A 21093-nucleotide genomic window follows, 5' to 3' on the forward strand; every position below is an offset into this window, starting at 1 on the left:
AAACCATTTTTAATTTTTTTTTCATATTTTTCATCAACCTGGCCGAAAAGCATTCGCTTGAAAGCGCTTCAATGCGTTTCGTGAGCCTCCAGGTAAGAGCTCTGCCCTTCCTCAGAACAAATATCGAGGCACTTAAGCCGCGTTAATTGACCGAACACAGTCCCATTTTATATCTCTCCACTCAACTCGGCTCAACCTGATTCGATTCGCTTCGTTTTGATTGGTAATGTGCAATTTTCATATGTATGTCAATATTATGCTACGTCTAGTTTTTTCAAGGTGCCTCGGGTTACGTCGTCAGCAACACGGCTTTACACAAATAGCGGCAACAGGTATCGCATGGACATGCATATAGAGTTATTAACAATCGTTTACATCGTAGTTGAGCTGCTTGTTTGTTTGTTGTTTGCTGCCTCCGAACTCGAGAACGTTATCTAAACGTTATAATGCACCCAATTTGCGCTAATGAAATCAAACGGAGCGCCACTCAATTGGATTCAATTGGACAGTTTACAATGACTAACTTAACTAAACTCAACTAAGCCCCGAGAAACACAAATGTTTCGGCATCGAATCGATTAACGCTCCCGGGGACCAGCAACTAATTAAAACGTTTATGCTAATGAGGCGACACGCCGCCATGTCGGTGCCGCGAGATGTCAGCCAAAAGCTGGAAAAATCGACAAAAAAAAAAAAGTAGAACGAAAATGCTGAAATGCCCGAGGTTAAGTGAGCCAAAAATCGAAGAAGTTTTCACTGCTACAGAGCGTTGGAAATAGTAAATATATTTTAGCATTACTCATTTAATAAAAAGCAATTGATTTATTTGTGAGGACTTGCATTTCACCTAATTTTCTTAATTATATTTAGTGTTACTTCATTTTTTTATGATTCATTCAAAACACCAAAAATGTATATTTTATTTATTTCTTTCTCTTACTCTTTTTATTCGTCATAGACTAGGCAAGACATACATAAAACCGAAAACAAGTCAACTAGAGACAAAAATAGGTAAAATAAAATCACAAGCATCAGCTAGCAGGTTCCAAGCGTTTTCGGTGCTAATCATTGGCCACAATGGGTTAATTGCCGATTGCCAGCCCGAGGCCCAAGTAATACCACAACTATTATATGGGCTTGTGGGTGGTTAAAGTGACGCAAGAGCAACAATCGGTGGGTCAAGTCGAGACTCGATTCGAGATTCGTTTTCTAGTTCTCAGTGCAATTTGCGTCAGTTAGCGAAGAGGAAAAACTTTTGAGGTTTCCAAGTAATTTTCCACCACGCCAAAGTTTACCGAAGTTCTTTGATACCTAGGGGATACTTGGTCTTTGGTTTCTGCATTTCTGACGAAGGGAAAAAAAATTTAATCCCTGTTTGATAAGATTGCCAAAGAGCAAACTGAGTAAAAAGTCCCCGAAAAACCAGGAGGAGATGAGGAAAATAATAATAGAGTAAAAACAATTATGTCCTTAATAATATATAATTTTTAAATAATTTAAATAATTTTTAAAGTCTGTTTATCATTTATTGAATATGTTTTTAATTATCTTAATTCATTCAAGTTTTTTAAGGTTTTTTATGTCTCTAGAAGACCTAGTTTTATTTTTGTTTTGTCGATGTTGACAAGAAGCCATCTATTTTTTTTTTAATTAACATCAAAATAAGTGACATTTTGAAAATAACTAGGTCACCTGGTTGGGGCTCAAGGCAAGTCAAGTAAAGGTAAGTACTTCCCACACCCACTTGAGGGGAATTTGCATACGATATGAGAGGGGTCGTGTTGGATGGTAGGCGTACTTTTAAGCCGCACCTGAGGTACCTTTCGAAGCGATGCTTAAACGTTTTCTAACTAGGCCGAGCACCTGTCAGTATTCTACACGAAAAATGCTCGAATGCCTTGAAAGTTCATTGACTTAAGCCAGGTCCTTCAGCACACCCCTGACCATCCTTAAACATCACCCTTAAACATCACAAAGTCTTGCCAACCCCATTTCTGCTCAATGAAAACTGTGTCAATTCTAGCGAAAAGCGGGGAAATGAGCTAGCATTAAACAAGTTAGCCATTTTTTACTCTTGCAGTTAAAACGTTTTCTCAAAGTCATGTTAAGTTCTGATATCAATATCACATTGGAGTTTATCTGACTGAAAAGTCTTAACAAGAGAAGAGTTCTAGTCTAGTCGACCGGAAAACGAAACCGACAGTCCTAATTTCTTTCCGATTTGTAGGGCAACAGACCCTTTGTCTTTCGAAAAACATACAGATTTCGAGCTAAAGCCCTAACATGGAATTGAGAAATCAGTTCTTATTAAACTATTTAGGTAGGTCATACACTAATTCACTTTATCTTGATGCTTATTTTCAAGGAATTAAAAGAATCAGAAGTTTTCGATTATATACCAAGTTACGAATAACAATATTGCCACTGAAAGGGAATACAAAAAAGGGAAGCTAAAAGCCGAAAAGAAAGCAAATAGGCAAAAAGGACATGAAGTAAAGGAAGGTGGGCTAGTCGAAAAGGGAAGTGAAATTATGCCATCGTTCGGTTCAGTAAGTCCTTAAAGTACAGAAAATGTGGGACAACGCAGGGCTTATTGTGTGGGCGTGTGCGTTATCTGGTGCATACATATACATCTGTATGTGTTGGCGTATTATTTTATTTATTCTTGTGTGGGTGTGACAGGACACTTTGCGTCAGCAGCAGCAGCAGACCGAAAAATAACAACAAAGATAGAATTGCGTAGTCGCAACTTGAACTGGGTGTGTACTAAGCTTGTTGAGGGGGTGGAAATAAGCGAAGAGAGGGGAAAATGTGGAAGGGGAGACTTTCAGAAGAGAGAGAGCGGAAGGAGGGTTCCGAAATCAATGAATGAAAGTACCAACGCACGCATGAGCAAATGAAAGGGAAAGTGAGAGGTGGCTAGGACCATGGAAAAACCAGGATCTGCAAATAGATTTTCTAATAAAGTTAGTGAAACCTTGTAATTCAATCTTGACAAAACATTGAAAGGGAGTTAAAGACGTAAATTGATAATGTAAGGAAAATAAAATGTTATTAAAATGTTGCAGGCTGAGAAAAAAGTTTTTAAAAAGATTAGAAAACAAAATGGTATTTTTTAAGCGTAACTACTAATAGTATATAGTATTTTAGTTACAGTCATTGAAATTCATAATAATAATTTATAAAAGCAGAGCCTAAGATTGTACTGAACAATGAAATGTAACAATGTCAAGATAAAAAAATAAAAATCACAACTATAAGGAAGGTTCAGAATTGAGTTTTATATAATTAAAATCTGAACAAATCAATCAAACTTCTAGCTTTATCATAAAAAGAAAGAGAAATTCATTCCTAATAAAATGAAATGCTAAAAATCTGTATTTGTTCATGAGTAAATGTATCTCTTTGTCTTTAGCAATTATTCTCAGTTGATGCAAGTGTAGCCAATTTATTTCCCCAGCGTAGTCGAATCAATTTAAGCTTATTTAAGGGGCGGGCGACGCCCTAGGGAGCAGAGGGCAAGCAAAGGACAAAGCACAGAGCCAGAGAGCCAGAGAGCCTGGCCAAGTGCGGATGGATTGGCAAGGAAATCAACTTCAACTTGCCGCAAGGACAGCCACTGAAACCGAAACTGAAATTTGTCAGACAGCTCGAACAATTAAAACAGGGCCCCGAGCAGTTGACCTGATTTCAGTATATCTCCCTCCGACCGCCCTGCCCAATGCCCCCCGAAATGTTTTTATATTTTTATTATTTTCCTTTTTGGCGGCAGACTTCGTGACGGCTGAAAATGCCACACACGCAAGGTTTTTATGGGTCTCCGTTGTATTTTCTCGGGTTTTTGCTGTTTCTTTTCTTTTTTTTGTTTTTTTTTTTTTTTTGGCAACAAAGGAAAACCTGTACACTGCACTTGCCACAAGCAGCACAACAATCGAGCTCACTAACGGGTCACTGAACCCGAAGAAAAAACTGCAACTGCAGCAACGGCAACGGTAGCTGCGGCTGCAATTTATTTCATAATCATCGCACATGAGCACAGCGGCAAGAAAATCACGTGAAACGGGCCCTGAGCTCTGTTATTTATATATGGGCATTTGGCCAGGCCTCTGGGTGTGAATCTGTATCTGAAACTGAATCCGAAACCAACTTGACTTGGCCTAGACGCAAGGAAAAGCCACTGCCGACAAATGGCAGGAAAAACAAAATACGGCGGCTGCGAGAGCTACTTCAAAAGTCAGCTAAGATGGGCGAATGGGCTTTGAAGTGGGACTTACTATTGGGTAACAAATGCTTTAAGAGATGAGATAAGATAAAAATAAGGGCACACAGGAGAAATTTATTTATGTCAGACTGAAAAAGAGCTAGGAGAGTCCAAAAATATTAATGCAGCCAAAAACGACTTAGACTTTTAACATTTAAAGAGAGTTGAGTGGTAATGTCTCAAAATTTAATTTTTTTTTTTTTCAGATAAGTTAAGATATGGAAATTATATTATATTGCATTCTTTTCTTTTAAATAATTATAGGGTTATCCAGGATTACCGAACGTAACGGTTATCCTTAACCAGTAAAGCGGAACCAAAACGGTAACCGCTTTTAAATATGTCACAGATAAGTGCCTTGTTGATCTGATACATTCATTATCAAGTTTATAAGTAATTTTTTATTACATTTACATATTTTTGAATAGGTTGAAATAATAAAAATATGTATAGCATTACAACAAATTGTTATAAGTTATTATTAAGACACAGCTATAATTAGACACGACAAGTCAAAGTTAAGATATAAATAAATCATCAAATTGAAATTAAATTAAATTAAATTTAATTAACTTTGGTTTTTTTATGTAATGAACTATTGGCGTGAAGCCATAAGTTTACAAATATACAGTAACTTTATTGTCTATAATATTCATTTAAAATACAAAGTGTGAAAATTACTTACAATACTTGTACGAATTCCAAATAATCCCAAGACTTTTCAAATACTACCAATGAAATACTTTTTTTTAGTAGTACGTGATAGTTTAGCCACCTAAATTCTCGAGTATTGCTTAAACAAACCTCGCACATAACGAGTAATGTCCCTGGAGCTGCCAAACAAAGGCTACCTCGTAACCGGGAGGCACTTGAAGCCGCCCAAAGCTCTGGCTCTCTGTTCCCCAGTTTTTTCTGCCTTTTTCGCCATCCAACATCCAACTATCCGACAACCCAACTCCCCAAAAGGGGCCACAAAACTTCCCGCGAATGTGTTACGTAAGCGCGCATTTTCAACATATTTGCTTGCCCAGTTTTCTTTGCTTAGCTGGCAGAAACGGAAAAATAAAGTTAGCAATGCAGCCCAGAAAAATGGGCAAATATTGAAAATATAAGCAAAGTGCAACGCTGTCAGGTTTTTTATTGCAATTCCTTCTATGTTGAGAATGTTTTGGGGCTGGTGGAATGAAAACATATGAATCATATATAGATGTACGGAGTACCACAACTGTTTACATTACCGCTGCTGTCATATGATTGCCATAGGTTGTTATTTGGACTGTGGGTTTTTTTCTGTTTGGATAACACGGCGGATGAAAGGCATTCGATATTACTCATACGACGCGTTAGCCGAGGGGAAATTTTCTAAAACTACTCAAATAACCATAAGCCCAAAAATAATTACACAATGCCACCGAACATTCGATCCCAACCATATGGCAATATTTCAATATATATATATATATATATATATTATATACTATATATATATACTAACGCAGTCATTTTGTGGCTAATTTGCCACTATTTGACACTTAATATGCATGTAAAACGCTTTCTATACAGCCATCACGAGCTAATGTTCGCATTTAGGCCAGGTCAATGAAATTTTTATGAAGACATCAGCAGCCGTGGCAGTTGCACTGGAATTATGGCTAATTACATGGCCAATTTAATAGACATTCCCATATGTCGCCTCGGGGGCAGCTAATGGTTCCTAAAACGACGCCAAATGGATGGAGGAAAACGAAACGGAAAACATGGCCAAGAACTGTGCTGTTATATAAGAAAGTAATGTAAGTTCTGACGCCCTGTCGACACATCCGACCCCTTGGATTCAAAATAATGGAACCATGGGGGTGGTGAGGCCAAAGCATTTTTGTTTATACTCGGCGAATTGCAACACACACAAAGGAAATTTCAAGTTGCTTTAATAAACAATTTTAACGCCGATTGTTTGTAAATATGGCTAGTATTTAGATATGGCCATAAATTACTCAAACTATAATTTAAATATTGCAAATAGGCATATTTTAGAAAATACTTTTACGTTATTTGTTTCGGAAATTCTTGAGGTTTAACCAATCAGAAGTTTAAACGAATTAAGATTACTTGGAATGAGTTTTGCTTAGATTATACAATCTATAAACTATATATTCCTCAAAAACGTGGTCATGATAAGCTGAAATATTAATGACTTTAATTTGAAAATAAAAATAGCCGAACATGGCTCGATTAATAATATTAAAGTAAAAAAATCAAATTTAGCTTACTCATAGCACTGCCCAAAATAAACACCTATATTTTGAAATCTCAAATATATGAAAAAATAATTTGTTATATCAAATCAATATTTTTACAACCTTCAACTATCTGTACTTATGATACAACCGATTACAGACAACAAACGAAAAAGATATAGTTATGTCAAATGTTTTAAAATGAGCCATAAATTCAGAATTAGAACCAGCGTAGACGGCATAAAATAAGCAGAGTTACGCACAATATTTATATTTTTGACGATAAGAAATAAAGCATTTAAAGTCCGTTTGCAAGTACGAGAGAAACTCGCTGATAAGCGTCGGCAAATTAATTCTGTTTTGCGAGTATTTGTTTTTTTGGCAGCCATTGATAAGTGTTTAAATTGTGGGACTGTGTCACGAGCTCTAAGTCAGACCTGGTCCGCTGACTTAAAATAGTGGTCAGCGCCTAAAGTCGCTGACATTGGCTGGATTGTAAATCTTAGCAATGGCCAACCTCGGAGCGTGTGACCAGATCATACTCCTCCCACTGGTAAGAAACTTTATCATCCACTTACGGTAGACATTGCCTAAACGGAAGTTTTAACTTAGAAAAAATTTAGGAAAACACTTGTTGAGTTTTGAGAAAGAATTAAAAAAGATTCCATGAGTTGGAATTAAAGTTAGCTAATCACACTGCATTAAACAGTGTGACCATGCATAAGTAATGCTTTAATACAATGCAATATACAGAAAAAATACATTTTGCAAATTAAAACAAAAATTTCTTTTAAAAACAATTGGTATATTTTATATATACTGTAGCTTGATCATCGATGTGCATTTGGCGGTATTGAATTTTTCGCTGACTGGCTGCGGGGAACCGGTTCGATGCCATCATCATGGCATCATAATATATTTTTTACTCACTTATATATATATATAGGAGTACCTACATGGCATATGTTTTCGCCAATTTCTGCCAAAATATGTAAGAGCCATTTTTATGAGTCAGTCTCTCGCATTTAACGCGGTGCTATTGTCCGTACACTTGTTTCTGCATTCCAGCGAACTCCAATGATATTCGAGACCCGAGTTTGGGTTTGCGTTTCGATTCCAATTTAGCCGCCAAAATCGTCACGTGCTTTTTGAGTTGATTCGCTTTATCGCCGATTTTTTGTTCGTTTTTTTTTTAGCGCTCACTTTGTTTTTGTTATTTGCCTTTGTAAACAATGGGAGGCTTGTTTCTAAATATTTATAGCGTGTTCATTTGCGTGCCAGTGTCTGTGGGCCCCTGCATTTTGTGTAATTTGGTATCGTTTATTATACAATACCATTTTAGGTTAGGCACGAGTTAACATTTTATACAATTTCGGCAAAGTTTGCCAGCGCCAGAGTTCATTTTTCTCGGTTCGGTTGGGTGGGCGTGTTCATGATTCGCTAACTTTCTTAACCGAATAATACCGCCCTCTTATTGTGCGATCACGTTCGTCAAATGGCCGGAGAATACGGAATATGGATGCGTAGGCAAACAAACCTCGCTAATTTCACAGACACGCAGAATTAACAAAGTTGAGCTTGCGATGCAGCAGTTTTGCGTCAATTGCAACTTTGTAATGGAATATTTTCCAAGAAATTCCTTATATTTACTTGGACATCGAAGCGGATAGCCACGGATAACATTTCTATATGAGTTTCGGATTAATTAGAGATTTGACTAATCGATGTTTTCGCATAGGAACGCTAAGATCATTACAATAGGACATATTTGCTTTCAAAAGGTCTCTTATGAATTTGTTATTCACAGTGATTTTTAGTCAAAGTGATGTTTATTAAAGAAAACGGTAGATAATGGGCATTGAAGTTTTTAAATGTAAATAACATAAATTTCTTCTTGCGTAATTTTTAGACTTTAAAACGTCGGTCAAGAGCGTTACAACGGTTTGAAAGTAATCAAAGTATAAACTTTTAATTCGCTACATATTAACAAACTAACAACACCATAAGCGTTAGTAAACTAGTAACAAACAATTTAAAACATTTGTTCCATCCTTAGATTCAATAAATAAAAGACAGTTGATTGTTTTCCCGATCCGTAAATAGCACATTAAATTTACTACCTAGCTGTGCTGTGGGAATTTATATTCATTTATCGAAGGAAAGCAAAGCAGATGCTGAATAATTAGTGACCATGACTGACACTTCCGGAAGCATCACAATTTGCATCCACAACACGCCAAACAAAATACAAATTATTAATTAAAACAAATCTGCACCGACCCCGGCCCACGCAGAAATAAATTGAATTATCCCAGAGGCAAAATGCACAACAGGGGAAAAAAACCATATAATTGAATCACTCAACGATCGAAAGCGCTTCAAATTAGCCAGGGGAAAATAAACAATTCACATAATATATGCAAGCAAAACAGCAAGGAACCCGGAGACTTCAAATCGAAGCTCAAGAATTTTTCGCAAATCGCACAACCTGAATTCCGTTGATGGCTTCTGCGGGAATCGTTTCGCTTTCATTCGGTTTGGTTCAGTCCGGTTTAGGTTCAGTTTTCAGTTTTCATTTTGCAGTTTTCAATTCAATTAAGCGTCGGCGGGCGGAGTTCAGCACACATTGGCGTCTGGGACCTTTTTCTGTGCTGTTCTTTTTTTTTGTCTGCTCTGCGCGTAATTCACTTTATTCAAATATGTATAATAAAATAAACGCCTGAATGCAAAGCACAATGCGCGAAATAAAGCAAGCTACGCGGCCCATTGTTCGGATGCACAGGGAAAAATAATTCCAAGGAACGAAAGTCATTTTCAAAACCAAACGATAATATTAAATATCAATGTAATATCAAGTAAACAGAACATCTCATATCTTAAAAACAAATTGAGCGACACATAATTAATGTAAAAGTCCTTAAAAGATTTTTTAACAAGTATAAACATTTTATGTAAACTTCCCACGTTTAATTGAAAATAAATACAAATAAATAATATACGTATCTTTTAAGATCAGATAAGCTACTCTTTTTTGGCTGCCTTCACTGGTTTTCCTCGGGTCTCGTCGCAGATTTAGATACAAAAGACTCGGGCCGGATGTTTTCAAGTAAGTCCCCAACCAACTATGGCTTTTATGCGAATTGAACTTATCTCAATGAAGAGTGACAACGCGACCAGAGCGACGAGAACGACTCTGGGGCATTACTGGTGTTTAAGTATGGAAATTGTCACAGCGGATAAATTGCCACAATGCATTCTGAACACAAGCTAAGGTTGTTATCAGCCCACTAAAGTGACCACCCACTGGAATAGCCAGCGGATAAGTATAATTCAAAACAGACCCACAAGGGACCTGAAGTCAGCTTGCAATAAGTCAATTGTGAATAACAACGGATAAGAGAACAATGAACCATTGAATACACATTTACATATAAGAGTTCAGATACATTTTTTAAGACACTTCACAGGTTATCTCTCTCAATTCTAAAAAAAAAACAATAAACTCAAATGATTAAGATAAAAATTGGTAAACAAATATAAAAAAAGAAATCTATATTTAATTAATAAATCTATATTTCATTCTAATTGACCGAAATATCCCTTATCTGCGCTTTTGGCATGTATCCATATCTTGTCCGTTTATAATTGACTTACATACCCACCCATTGATTAGCTAACATTAACAACACTTCCTACCAGGCAAAAAAAAACAACTGATAACCAGATCGGGTTATTGATTTACAGCTTATCCGACTGCACGGATAACGTTTACAACACGGCAACACGATGTCAGGCGAAATCAAGGTTATTTAATCAATGGGGAAAGTTGTAGAAATATTTACCCTGCGGCCAGTTATTTAACTTATATTCAATAACCACCAGATATCGGGGCTCAGCTCTACGGACATCTGTTAAATATTTTATTTTCGCCGGTGCAGTTGTTGTCAACAAACGGGCTCAATGAAATTACTTGCACAAATTAATGGCGCACAATTACCGAACGAACGAACGACAAAGTCATATCCAAAGTCGGGCACAAATTTATTGTTTGGTATCTCGAGCAAATGCCCGCCATGTATCAGCTCTCTATATAGGATTTATGTACATGGAGCAATGCGCTCATATCGCGCGAATTGCCTTTCATGTGCTGCGTTTTATATTTAATTTTATTTTAGTCTCGCTTTTTTTATGTTCGAGTGTAGAAAATTTATCTGGTGGGCGTATTTTTTTTGTTTCGCTCCTCTGTTTGTGGCGGCCAGTACTTGATTTAATAAATTTGATTAGGATTTATGAGCGTGTGGGCTTTCAATTTCGCGAGCCTCTCATAAAGTGGAGCGGTCCGATGTGTGAAGTTTCCCGGGTATCTAAATCAGGTGATCATGTCCAATGTGTGATAACACACACGATTAAATGGATAAAAGCAGAAAGTCGTCAGCTCGACCAAAATTAATCAACTTCACGCAATTTATAGTAGGCTATTTTTATAAACACGGAAAAAAACAGATTTAAAACGATTTTTTGAATTTTTGGGAAAACATTTGAAGATTGTAGATGTACGACAAATAATAATCAGATATCAATAAAGTAATTGGAGTTTGTATAGAATGCCGAAATTTCTTTTAACAAGTGATAAATAAACAAAAATAGAAAAGATTGGGATTTTTTGAAGGGTTGGTAATTATTAATAAAATCTTTCATTTCAAAATAGGATTTTTACTTAATGAAATATGATACTTTGTTATTCCAATATCAACTTTGAGCATTGCCCTCGGTAATAATACTAACCTAACTTAACACATTCGACCCGTAACCCGTAAAGGGGACAATTTTGACGTTGTTTGTCGACACAAACGCAAGCAGAAACAATTAATTTTCTGGTAATTTAGCATAAACCAGGTCCCATGACAAACCCAGCCAGATTTACGGCCAACGTGCGGGCAGTTTGTGCAACGTTCATGCGGCCACAGAAACAAATATAAGCAGAGGTAAGCCAAGCGTTTTAAGAGGGGAGAGTTGACCGAAAAAATATTGATTTTCTGCCCACCTAAAATGCGTTGTCAAGGGTGGAGACACTGGGTTAGTTGGTTACTCTTGATAAAGTTCAGACCCTTTGGCAGAGTTCAATAACCCAGCACACTGAACGTATTGTGGAATTTATAGACAGAAACTTGTCGGTTGCACTGGGACAATAATCGTCGTGAATCACCGAATAAATCACGTTCTCGTCACCTAGGCACGTACACATATCGTTGAATATGAGATATGGATGGGGTGCACACAGACAAATTTTTAGTTGTTGGGGGTCGCATTGGGTAGATTACATTTTTAATAATTATTTTTTTTATCCACCAAAACTGGTATTATTATTATTCTAGTTCAAAGTTTAAAAGACATGAACATGATCATTCTTTACTTAGTTTCTTTTTTTTAAGCCTGAAATACATTTTTTCCTGTGTGGATTGGATAAATGGATGGATGTGAAACTCAGTGCAAAGCGACGTTTACTTATTGAAATCGATTGATTCTGATTCCAGTCGGTCAGCTTTGGTTTTATTTTTTCTGACTGGCTGGCTTGCCGGATCTGTAAATTGCACGGCGACTTTTTATGATTTTGTGAGGCAAATTTGAAAAGTCGTTTTGTATCGGTCAACTCACGTGAGCGAACGATTCGATGGAACCAGCTGACAGACAGTTTACCCAAATACAATTTGTCCATTGCCAGTCAAATGTGTTCAGATAAATACTCCATTTTCCAAAGACATGTTAATAATATTACTATTTTTTCCGATTTTATTGGTTCGTTTTTGGGGAAATCTTACCCATAGATAAGATAGTCTCGCCTAGAAATTGAAATTTCGGCAATTGTTTGCTGATCGCAGTGCTTTTTCGACGAAATTTCGCAAGCGATTTATAGATTAGGTAATTTATATTCCCTAATGCGAGGTAATTACCGCTTAAGGAAATGTTTGGACTACAAAGTTATAAATAATTACTCAAAGGGCAAGTTTTATACAATCGTAGCATGTCAAACCCAAATAATTTTTTATTTGTGTGAGTCATAGGAAGTAATAACCAAGACATAAAACTTTTATCTAATTTGGGATTCGGAGAAACACTGAAAATTTCTTAGAAAAATCACAAATTTATGGTCGACAGTTTTGTTGAAAATCCCCTTTTCTACACCACATACCGAGTAAATCACATTTAGCAGCATAAAACAATGTACTTTACCACAAACAATATATGTATAAAGAATTTTATCCACCTAACATAATCCCACTGCAAATTTCATAAATAACTAAACTTCTTCATTTATAACGTTAATTTAAGACCTGAACAAACACCTTTTAAAATTTTTTAACTCTTTAGTTCACTATCAACCTGGAAAAACATGGTTTGCTGCCGTCATAAATTGTGCAAGGTTGAACCAAAAAAAACGTCTATCTAATCAGTTACGTATGAAAGAGCACATGAAAGCGTAAAAAAGACGGAATTTTAAGGCTTATAAAATTTAGTGGGAATTTAGGAGAAGAAAAATTTGAATAAAATTTATGGTCTCAATGAATCACCCTTAATACTCATTTTCTGCTTGAAACTTTAGTCCCCATGATTTGCAAAAAATTTATCGAAAAATATATAAAGAAAATAGAAGAAACCCCATGACAAATTCCTTTCGAAACAGAGATAAAATGGGAGATATAATATTTTGTACCTGTCGAATTCTGCTGTTGTTTGGGTTTTTTTGCCCTTCCTTCGTTGATAATTTTTGACTTTTTTCTGTGTTCTTGTTCCGTTCTCTCTTTTTTCTGATTTGCTGCACTTGTTCTTATTCCTTGTCTCCTCCTCCTTTCGTTGTTTTTTATGCACTCGATTTTTGTTTTGCTTGCTCGTTCGTTTTATCGTGTTGTCACGTTTTCACTTTCACAGGTAAATTCTAAAAGAGCAAGATATATATTCTTTTTTACCCAATTTATTCCGTTGCCCGAGGGGGCGTGGCGCGCGAAAAGGCGGCGGGCGCTCTTTGGCCTTTACAGACACAAACACACAGAGAGCGAGAGGGAGTAAGGTAATTACGAGCGAATTGTTAAAAATATATTTAAATATCTTTAAATCGTTTATAACTTGCACTTAAAGTGATTTAATTCCAATCGACCTATATCCATATTTGATGTTTATATTTTGTATTTCATTTATAGAACGGGAACCGAAAACACAAGCAGCGCGGTCGAAAAATTATCGTGCAATAACAAAGAGCGCGTTTTGCGAGTTGCTTAAATAGATTTTCGTTCACAGTGTCTTCGAACCTCTCTCACATATCTCGCTCTCTTAGGTTTGATGAACAGTGGGCTAAAAATGATTTGAGCCAACCGACAAAAAAAATTTGCAGGCCAATTAAAGTACAAACGGTTTTTGAAATCAATACTAATTGGTACATTACCTTTTCATTAAATCTTATTTATATTAACTCTCCTTTAACAGAAAAGGAAAATCTAAATGTTCAATAAAATAAGTATCCAATAAGTTAAATTACAAATTATGAATTTATTCAACAAAATAAGCCCACTGTGGGACGACTTAGGTTCGATGTCAAACCAGAGAGATTTAGGAAAGTATGAGAGTGGCATCTCGAGCTATAAAATATAAAAAATAACATAAACATAAAATAAATTTGTATTTTTTTTTTTAAATATCAAACCAGCAAGCCTACGAAATGAAAAGCTTGGAAATTCCTTTGGAATGCTATATGTATATTTTTCTAGTGAAGATAAGGAGAGCAATTAATACCGTTATAAAAAGAAAGAGAATAGCAGAATGGGCGAATGGGAGAGAGAGGCAATGCGCAAGTGTGAGAGGGGAAAAAGGTGTCCCCTCTAACAATGCTGTTCAAAAAAATAGTTGTACTTTGGGTTAATGGTCCTAAAACTTCTAGAACTTTCTGAGTATGCTGAGTATATAGCAAATGATGCAAGCAAAATGTTTTTTTTTTTAAAGAAGGTAGAATTATTTATTTGTGGAGTTCTACGATTATTATTATTGGCTTATTAACAAAGAGGTTGAGAGAGGGGCAAGATCTTTTTGGGTGGATCTTACTCTCTTTTTCCTTTCCAATTATTTACTCTCTTTCTTTACTGTTCCTGTATGGGTGCGATAATGAAAAATACGAATGCTAATTTCGCCGGTTAATTTATGTTAATATCGTCGGGTAACGTCTATTAATTTGGTGGCAAAACAAACGCACTTTGACAGTAGGCTGTTCTCCCTTAGCCGATATTCAAATTTTGCAAAATAAAAAGCTAAATTGCAGAACATTTCACACGTGTTTTTTTTTAATGCAACTTCACGCAGCAGAAATTCCCACACACACACATGAATAATAAGAAAATAAACGGAACACGTCTCATAGCGCAACAACAACAACTCTCTCACTCTCTTTCCTATTCTCCCATTTGGTCTCTCTCTCACTCCAATTGTGTTTGTGTAAGTGTTTATAAAAGAAGCAAAAAAAAAGTTGTTAATTTTAGTACTTCACTTAGCACTTTAGTATAATGCGCAAATCGGCGACACAAATATCGATTTATTGAATGTTAACATCACTCGCTTTTAAACTTGACAAATAGGAGTATTTATTTACTGGCAATTGGATTAGGATTTTGATGTGCCATTTGTGTGAGTGTGTGAGACGAGCCTTCTAATGCTCCCAAAAAAAGAAGAAGAGCAAGTGGCCTAATTTTTTGCACAGCTTCCGTTATTGAACCTTTACGACTTTAGCTTTTATTAACCTTTTTCAGTCTGAGTTGCGCTTTAACTGATGATTTCGCAATATTGTTATTTACTTTTCGAGCATTTGTGCACTTTTTTTTGCCGCGGCCTCAAGAACAGTGTAACCGTGTCGATAATAGTAAAAATACCATCCGTTCCTACATTAAATACCTTTCAGTGTTTTACCTATTTGGGGTATTACCTATACAATTAAATTGCAGAATCGTTAAAAAACTCTACAACTAAATTGCTGAAAATTCCGAAAGTTGTATTTTTACGAAACTAACAAATCTTTCATATGTAAAAACAAAAAAATTCAGACGAGTTTGACTTTAAAAATACCAAAAGTATATAAAATACCGTAAGCAGTTTTGACATTTAAGCAATTTGAAACACTAGAAGCGCGATTTTTAAATCCAAATATTAAAAATGCAATGAAAAAAGTGTTTTTTTTTCCCAAAAATACATAGTTTCCACATTAAACTCAAATAAATTTAAAACATGCTCAAAAAATAAAAAGATTTGAAGCGTTTGAAAATAAAATTGTCTTTGTTCGTTTGAGTTTACAACTATAGAGTCTTAATCTCTGAGTTTTTAGCATAGCATTAAAGTATTTATATGTTTATCTCTTTTTGTTTTAGGAATCTCCAATAATTTTTGAAAAAATCTCTATTATTCGCTAAATATAGTGTTGCACATTTCGTTGTTCTTCTGATTTAGGGAAAAAGTGCAGCCCGTGGTTTTGTGAGAGAGCGAAGAGCGCACGTGTTTGGCATAAGGACGACCTACAGATTGCAGGAAAACCGAACGAATATTGGTTTGTCTGGGTGGAAACAAAGAAATTAATATGGGCATGTAACTAATAGTCCGAAAAAAACTCACTTTAGCAGCTGTTCGGGTCTCTGAAGTTGCATGCATAGTTTTATACCACTATAGAAGTCCAGATCCGCATTCAGACTTAACTTCGGTTCGTGGGTCAGACTGAAATCCTGCACTAATTTAGCATAGGTGAAGCCAACGGCCACGTGACCCAAGACAGCGCTGCCAGTGCTAAAAATATAGTATACAAAATGTAAAATATAATTCGTTATTATAATTTCTAGCACCCCACTCACTTCTGCTGGATCTCCGTTTGAGCATTGCGATTCCACAGGCTAAATCCCACCTTGCCATTGAGATCCACACTCCTGGCGCCCAGCACTTGCCAATGTAGAGTGGCTCCCGACGCTAGGATTATGTAGTGCTCGTTATCCTGTGCCAAAGTGGTTGCCTGGTAGGCTGGCGTCGAGTCCGAAGCACTTCCTCCCCACACATGACCCATTAGCTCTGTCTGACCGCTGAAGAAGATCAGGGGCCGCAGCTGGGCACCCTGCACACTGATTTCCATGCCCGCGGTGACGGTTTCCTCGCCGTCCATCTGATCATCCGCTGGGATTCTGTCATTTCCATCGCCGGAGTCACCGTCGCCCACCAGCGAACCCAATCCGGCAGTGTAGATGCCCAATTTGAAGCTGCTGGCTTGAGAGCGTCCTGCGTGGAGCAAGAATTCCACGGAGCCACGCTTGAGGATCCCTTGGTAGACCTCCTGGGTGCTTAAAAGCGATTCATTAAAGGCAGGCGCCAAGGAAATTTGACGGGTAAGAACAGTGGTGAGACCTGCAAGTTTTTGGTGTGACGTAATGTGATGTAAGTTAATTTAGGGCTTGATAAAATTAAACACATACCCTTTTGTCCCAGTACATTGTAGTTGTTCACCTGACTCCTTTTGGCCAACTCCGTCACGAATAAAGCCCTGAATCGTGGACACTTTTCAGCCAGCATTCTCAGCTTTTGCAGCACATAGGTTTTGATCTCAAATTGGCGATCAGTCGAGGCTAGGTAATCCAAAAGGTAACCCAATTGCTCCTGATTTGGCCTTAGGGACAGGATAATATCCAGAGCCAGAGTGCGAGCGGAACTATCAAATCGTCGCTTTCGCTGATAGAAGATACTCTCAAACTGCTGGCGATGCGAGGAATTAAAGATGCCCGGGGGAAATGCTTTCAGGGCCTGCAAAGCAGCTACCGATAAATTGGGCTCCTCGCCACTTTGAGCCTGTTCCAGCAGGGATTCAATGGTGACGGGGTCCTGGAGATTTTGCAGTCCCCGGATATACAAAGTGGGCTCCTTGGAGGCGAGGCCTTGCAGGAGATAAGTTCGAACCTGCTTCAGCAAAGAATCATCAGCACCAAATCGACTTTGGCGGGTCAAGGTGGCCAGTGTTTGGATAATGGTCTCCCTCAGTTTGAACTGCTTTTTGGTTGATTCCAGCTCTAGTAATCCGAACAGGTGCTCAACTATTTTCCTATCTGGATGCGTGGCCACCGCTAGGGATTGCAAATACTTCTCTAACAGTTCTAAATGCTCGTTTGTAGTTTCCTCCTGATTGTAGAGGAATCCAAAGGTGGCATTATGTGCCTCGAAGGTTTGAACAGCACCAAAAAGATCCACCAACAGGGGCAGCAGTTTCGAATGATCCTTGAGCAGTTCCTCGAATTGCTCTTGCCTCGAGACGCGAGCCAGAGGGATAAGCTTGACGTAAGCTAGAGCCAGCGAGGATTTGCCCACGTCCTCAGATTGCAGGTCATTCAGAGATGCTTTAAGTTGTTCCTCAAGCTGAAAAAAGAAACTCTTTCAATTTAAAAATTCATAATCGTATGTCTTACTTACAGTTTGCTCTTTGATCTCGCTGATCAAACCATCTACATCGGACTCCAGCTCGAATACACGATACCATTCCAGCAGGCTCTGGATGGCCTCCTCCAAACTGTCTACTCCCAGCTGCTTGACTTCCTCCGATCCTATTGAAATGTGCTGCAAGGTTAGAGTGCTCTTCACGGAGCTTCCCACGTCGGGCTTGGCTGCTAGGCTCAGGCGATGATTCTCCACGGCCTCTGCCTTTAAAAGAGATCCATCTGAAGAGAGATCATAGGAGACCTGTTCCTGGGCTTGGTGAGTAAGGCCCAGAGCTTCTTCTGGATGCGAATTAACCCTGAGATCCCAAAGAGAGCAGTCTCGTTTGATTTTCTCCACTTTCGTTGAGGATTTGACATTATAGGATACTCGACACAGACCGGAAACATCCAGTTCCTCCTCCTGGGAGTCAGTCAATCTCAACTGCAGAAGGGAAGCAATTCCGCGTTCCAAATTCAGCAGGGATTGATCTTTTGAAGTATGAGCTATGACCTTTTCAGGCTGTCCCTTAACCAAACTGATATAAAAAGGTCTATCAGGTATTTGAGTAATGGAACGGGCTTTTCCAGAGGCATCAACTCGGCTCCCACTGATGAAAACCTCCAGTAGCTGATCTTCATCCTGACTCCAAACCGAATTGATCTTCAGATCGGTTTCAAATTTATAGCTCGTCTCTTTGGCACTCGAATCCCTTCCCAGTTCCGCGAGAATCACTTTATTCTGCAGCTTAAATATTTGCTGGCTACTGGGAGAGATTAAAGCCGTTCTTCCCTGGGCTACAAAAATGTGGGTGAAGCAGAAAGAAAGGAACACGTCATTAGTCAATCGAATTGTTATAACTTTCACCCAGAAGCAGAGCCACACGCTGATATTTTTTCATTTACTTAGCCTGGGTCGAGGTTATCAACAAGTGGCCCTGCACAGTGGGCGGCGTTATCTCGTAACGTGGAATAAAAATGTATGAGGAAGAGATAATTTGATGGATGGATGGGGTGATAAACACCAAAGGTCGTTTCTGATGGTTTTGTTTGGTAGTTCTATTCTTGTCAAGAAGAAAATTCGTTTTTATTTCATTTTATATTGAATATCCTAAAATACCTAGTAAAACTAATAAACATATAATTTTATTTTTTCTATTTTTAAGAAAAAAAATATTTTAAGTTTTCATACAAATAAAAGCGTCCCATTCTTATAAAAATATTTAATTAAATAGAAATCATTTCACTTTAAAATTTTAGATTTTCTACTCCTTTTTTTTTTGTCTTAAAATTTAATAAATAGTTTCTGCTCAAAAAACAACTTAACAAATTTATATGTATTGAAACATAATTTCTTTCAAGAAAAATGTATAATGCTTTTATGCTTTATAAAAATACGTACGATAAAATTAACACCTGTAGCTGAAAATTTCGTTGACCTTCAAAACTTAAACACCTCCGTCCCCTTTCTGGCCCACTGTCCCAAATCAGCTGGTCCAATTGGAAAGTGTGTCAGATAAAAGTTCTCTTTAGCTTTTCGTTGGTGTGCGTGTGTGGGGGAAGCGGCAATGTCAATTTGTTTGTTTATCACGCGATTGTGTGGGTAAACGCAACAACAAACAGTTCATTCAACTTTAGTTAACAGTTTTAACTTTCTACGTGCTTTGCATTCGCCAAAACCTATTACCCTCTCAAACATTTAATATAACTCACCAAAAAATCCGAGCAAGAGGGTCAGACAGAACTGCCAATTTGTATGTTTTTTCTCCATGCTTAAAGTTGCTTTTGCTTGACACTGTTCTTAATCTTAGGTTGGCTGAGGAACTTAAATTAATTCATTGATAACACTGTTGTTAAGCCGTCGGCCGATGGATTTAAATGCGGAATGGAACTAAAGCCGACCGAATTGAGCTAAGAATCGAGAGAATCTATATGTATGCCGGTCTCAATCTCTGATTTGTGGTGAGTATAAGAACAGCTGTAAATCAACGATGATTGGTGGAAATAAACAGCTGATAATCGCAGAACTGTGGTGAGAATAACTGCTAGTCGAACATGGCAGAGGGCGCCACTTCGCATTTCGTAATGTTTCGATGTCCGTTAATTTTAAATACAAAGTTAAACAAGTGATATTGGATCTTTGGACATGGTTAAGGTATTTACGTAAGGTTCAGAGGTAGACAATATTTTATGTATTTAGGTAAAGTAAAAGAAAGATACAAAACATTTTTTAGTAAAATTTTAGTTTTGTTCTCGATTTTGTTTTTGTTACAGTTGAATAGCTCAAAGGTTTATGGGCACAGGCCAAAAGTTAGATTATGGAAACATTTAAAAAGATATATATATATATTATATATATATATATAATAAAAAAAATATATATATATAATATGCCCATTTATTGGAATTACCTTATCTTAAACGGGTATTAAGCCAATTCAAAACCAAAACCAGATTTTGTTACCTAGCTCAGCTTTTTTCTAAGGTATATATATATTAATTCCCGGGTAAGGTAAGAAGTGATAACACACTTATTTACCTAGCCAAGGAAATAAGCACAACTTTTTGCTACGTACCTATATAAATTATATTTCAGTTAGTTGTGCATTTGTTTGTTTTTTTTATTTTATTAAACTCTTTAGTTGATTGACAAACAGTTTTGCGATTTCCTTGTGAATATACTTTTTTTTTAATTAAACACCCAGTCAAACATTCACTTACATCGGCTATAAACTTTTGGAAAAACAAGATTTGGCTTTTACTAACAACAAATAAAAACAAAATCATTAAAAACATTGGCCAATCCTCTGATTTTTCAAATTATTTATTAACAACAATTTTTACATAATTTATTTTTGTGCATCTGTATTTATAGGTTTTATTAAACTCTAGTGTCTAATTGACAAATGTAAGGATATTTATTTTCACATAAATGAACGTCCGTAAAACCATAACGCGTGGCAACGCATTCCTTGCCTTCAAAATCGTTTGCAGTTCCTTCGAGCGGCCTTAGATAGTTTGCCGGTTTTCGGAGGCAACAGATACAAATTGGTTATTGATGTTCCTATAGATGCCCAGCCAGTATGAATTGAAAATCCGGATTTTCGCTTTGATGGCGTCATAC

The 21093-nt window shown here is 37.0% G+C and overlaps 2 protein-coding genes across 5 annotated transcripts in view; both read right to left on the minus strand.

Moving 5' to 3' along the window:
* Nucleotides 1-15426, minus strand: part of LOC128262957 (GTPase-activating protein skywalker) — a 42382-nt gene extending 26956 nt beyond the window's left edge. For 3 of the 4 annotated variants that reach the window (XM_052997551.1, XM_052997549.1, XM_052997547.1), the window contains exons 1-2: nucleotides 15279-15426; nucleotides 13211-13432 (exon numbers count right to left, since the gene is read on the minus strand). The gene's annotated coding sequence lies outside the window, so the exon portion shown is untranslated. The remainder of the gene's footprint in view (nucleotides 1-13210; nucleotides 13433-15278) is intronic. The other variant, XM_052997554.1, reaches the window with a different exon arrangement.
* Nucleotides 15427-15790: 364 nt separating this feature from the next.
* Nucleotides 15791-19915, minus strand: LOC128261925 (microsomal triacylglycerol transfer protein). The gene is made up of 6 exons (XM_052995871.1): nucleotides 19683-19915; nucleotides 17968-18767; nucleotides 16983-17913; nucleotides 16374-16914; nucleotides 16141-16308; nucleotides 15791-16081 (listed from the first exon to the last, which is right to left on the minus strand). The coding sequence occupies exons 1-6, from the start codon at nucleotides 19738-19740 to the stop codon at nucleotides 15931-15933; spliced, it is 2649 nt and encodes an 882-aa protein (XP_052851831.1). The 5' UTR covers nucleotides 19741-19915; the 3' UTR covers nucleotides 15791-15930.
* Nucleotides 19916-21093: the final 1178 nt, after the last annotated feature.

The sequence above is a fragment of the Drosophila gunungcola genome, unplaced genomic scaffold, assembly GCF_025200985.1.
Source record: "Drosophila gunungcola strain Sukarami unplaced genomic scaffold, Dgunungcola_SK_2 000001F, whole genome shotgun sequence".
In the NCBI taxonomy this organism is placed as follows: Eukaryota; Metazoa; Arthropoda; class Insecta; order Diptera; family Drosophilidae; genus Drosophila; species Drosophila gunungcola.

Bases quoted from the DNA above. Each gene is read 5' to 3' on its own strand.
- LOC128261925 (XM_052995871.1), bottom strand. From the start codon at position 19,740: ATGGAGAAAAAACATACAAATTGGCAGTTCTGTCTGACCCTCTTGCTC. The intron at 18,768-19,682 runs GTGAGTTATATT...ACATTTTTGTAG, and splicing joins CCTCTTGCTCGGATTTTTTG to CCCAGGGAAGAACGGCTTTA. The intron at 17,914-17,967 runs GTAAGTAAGACA...TTCTTTTTTCAG, and splicing joins GCGAGATCAAAGAGCAAACT to CTTGAGGAACAACTTAAAGC.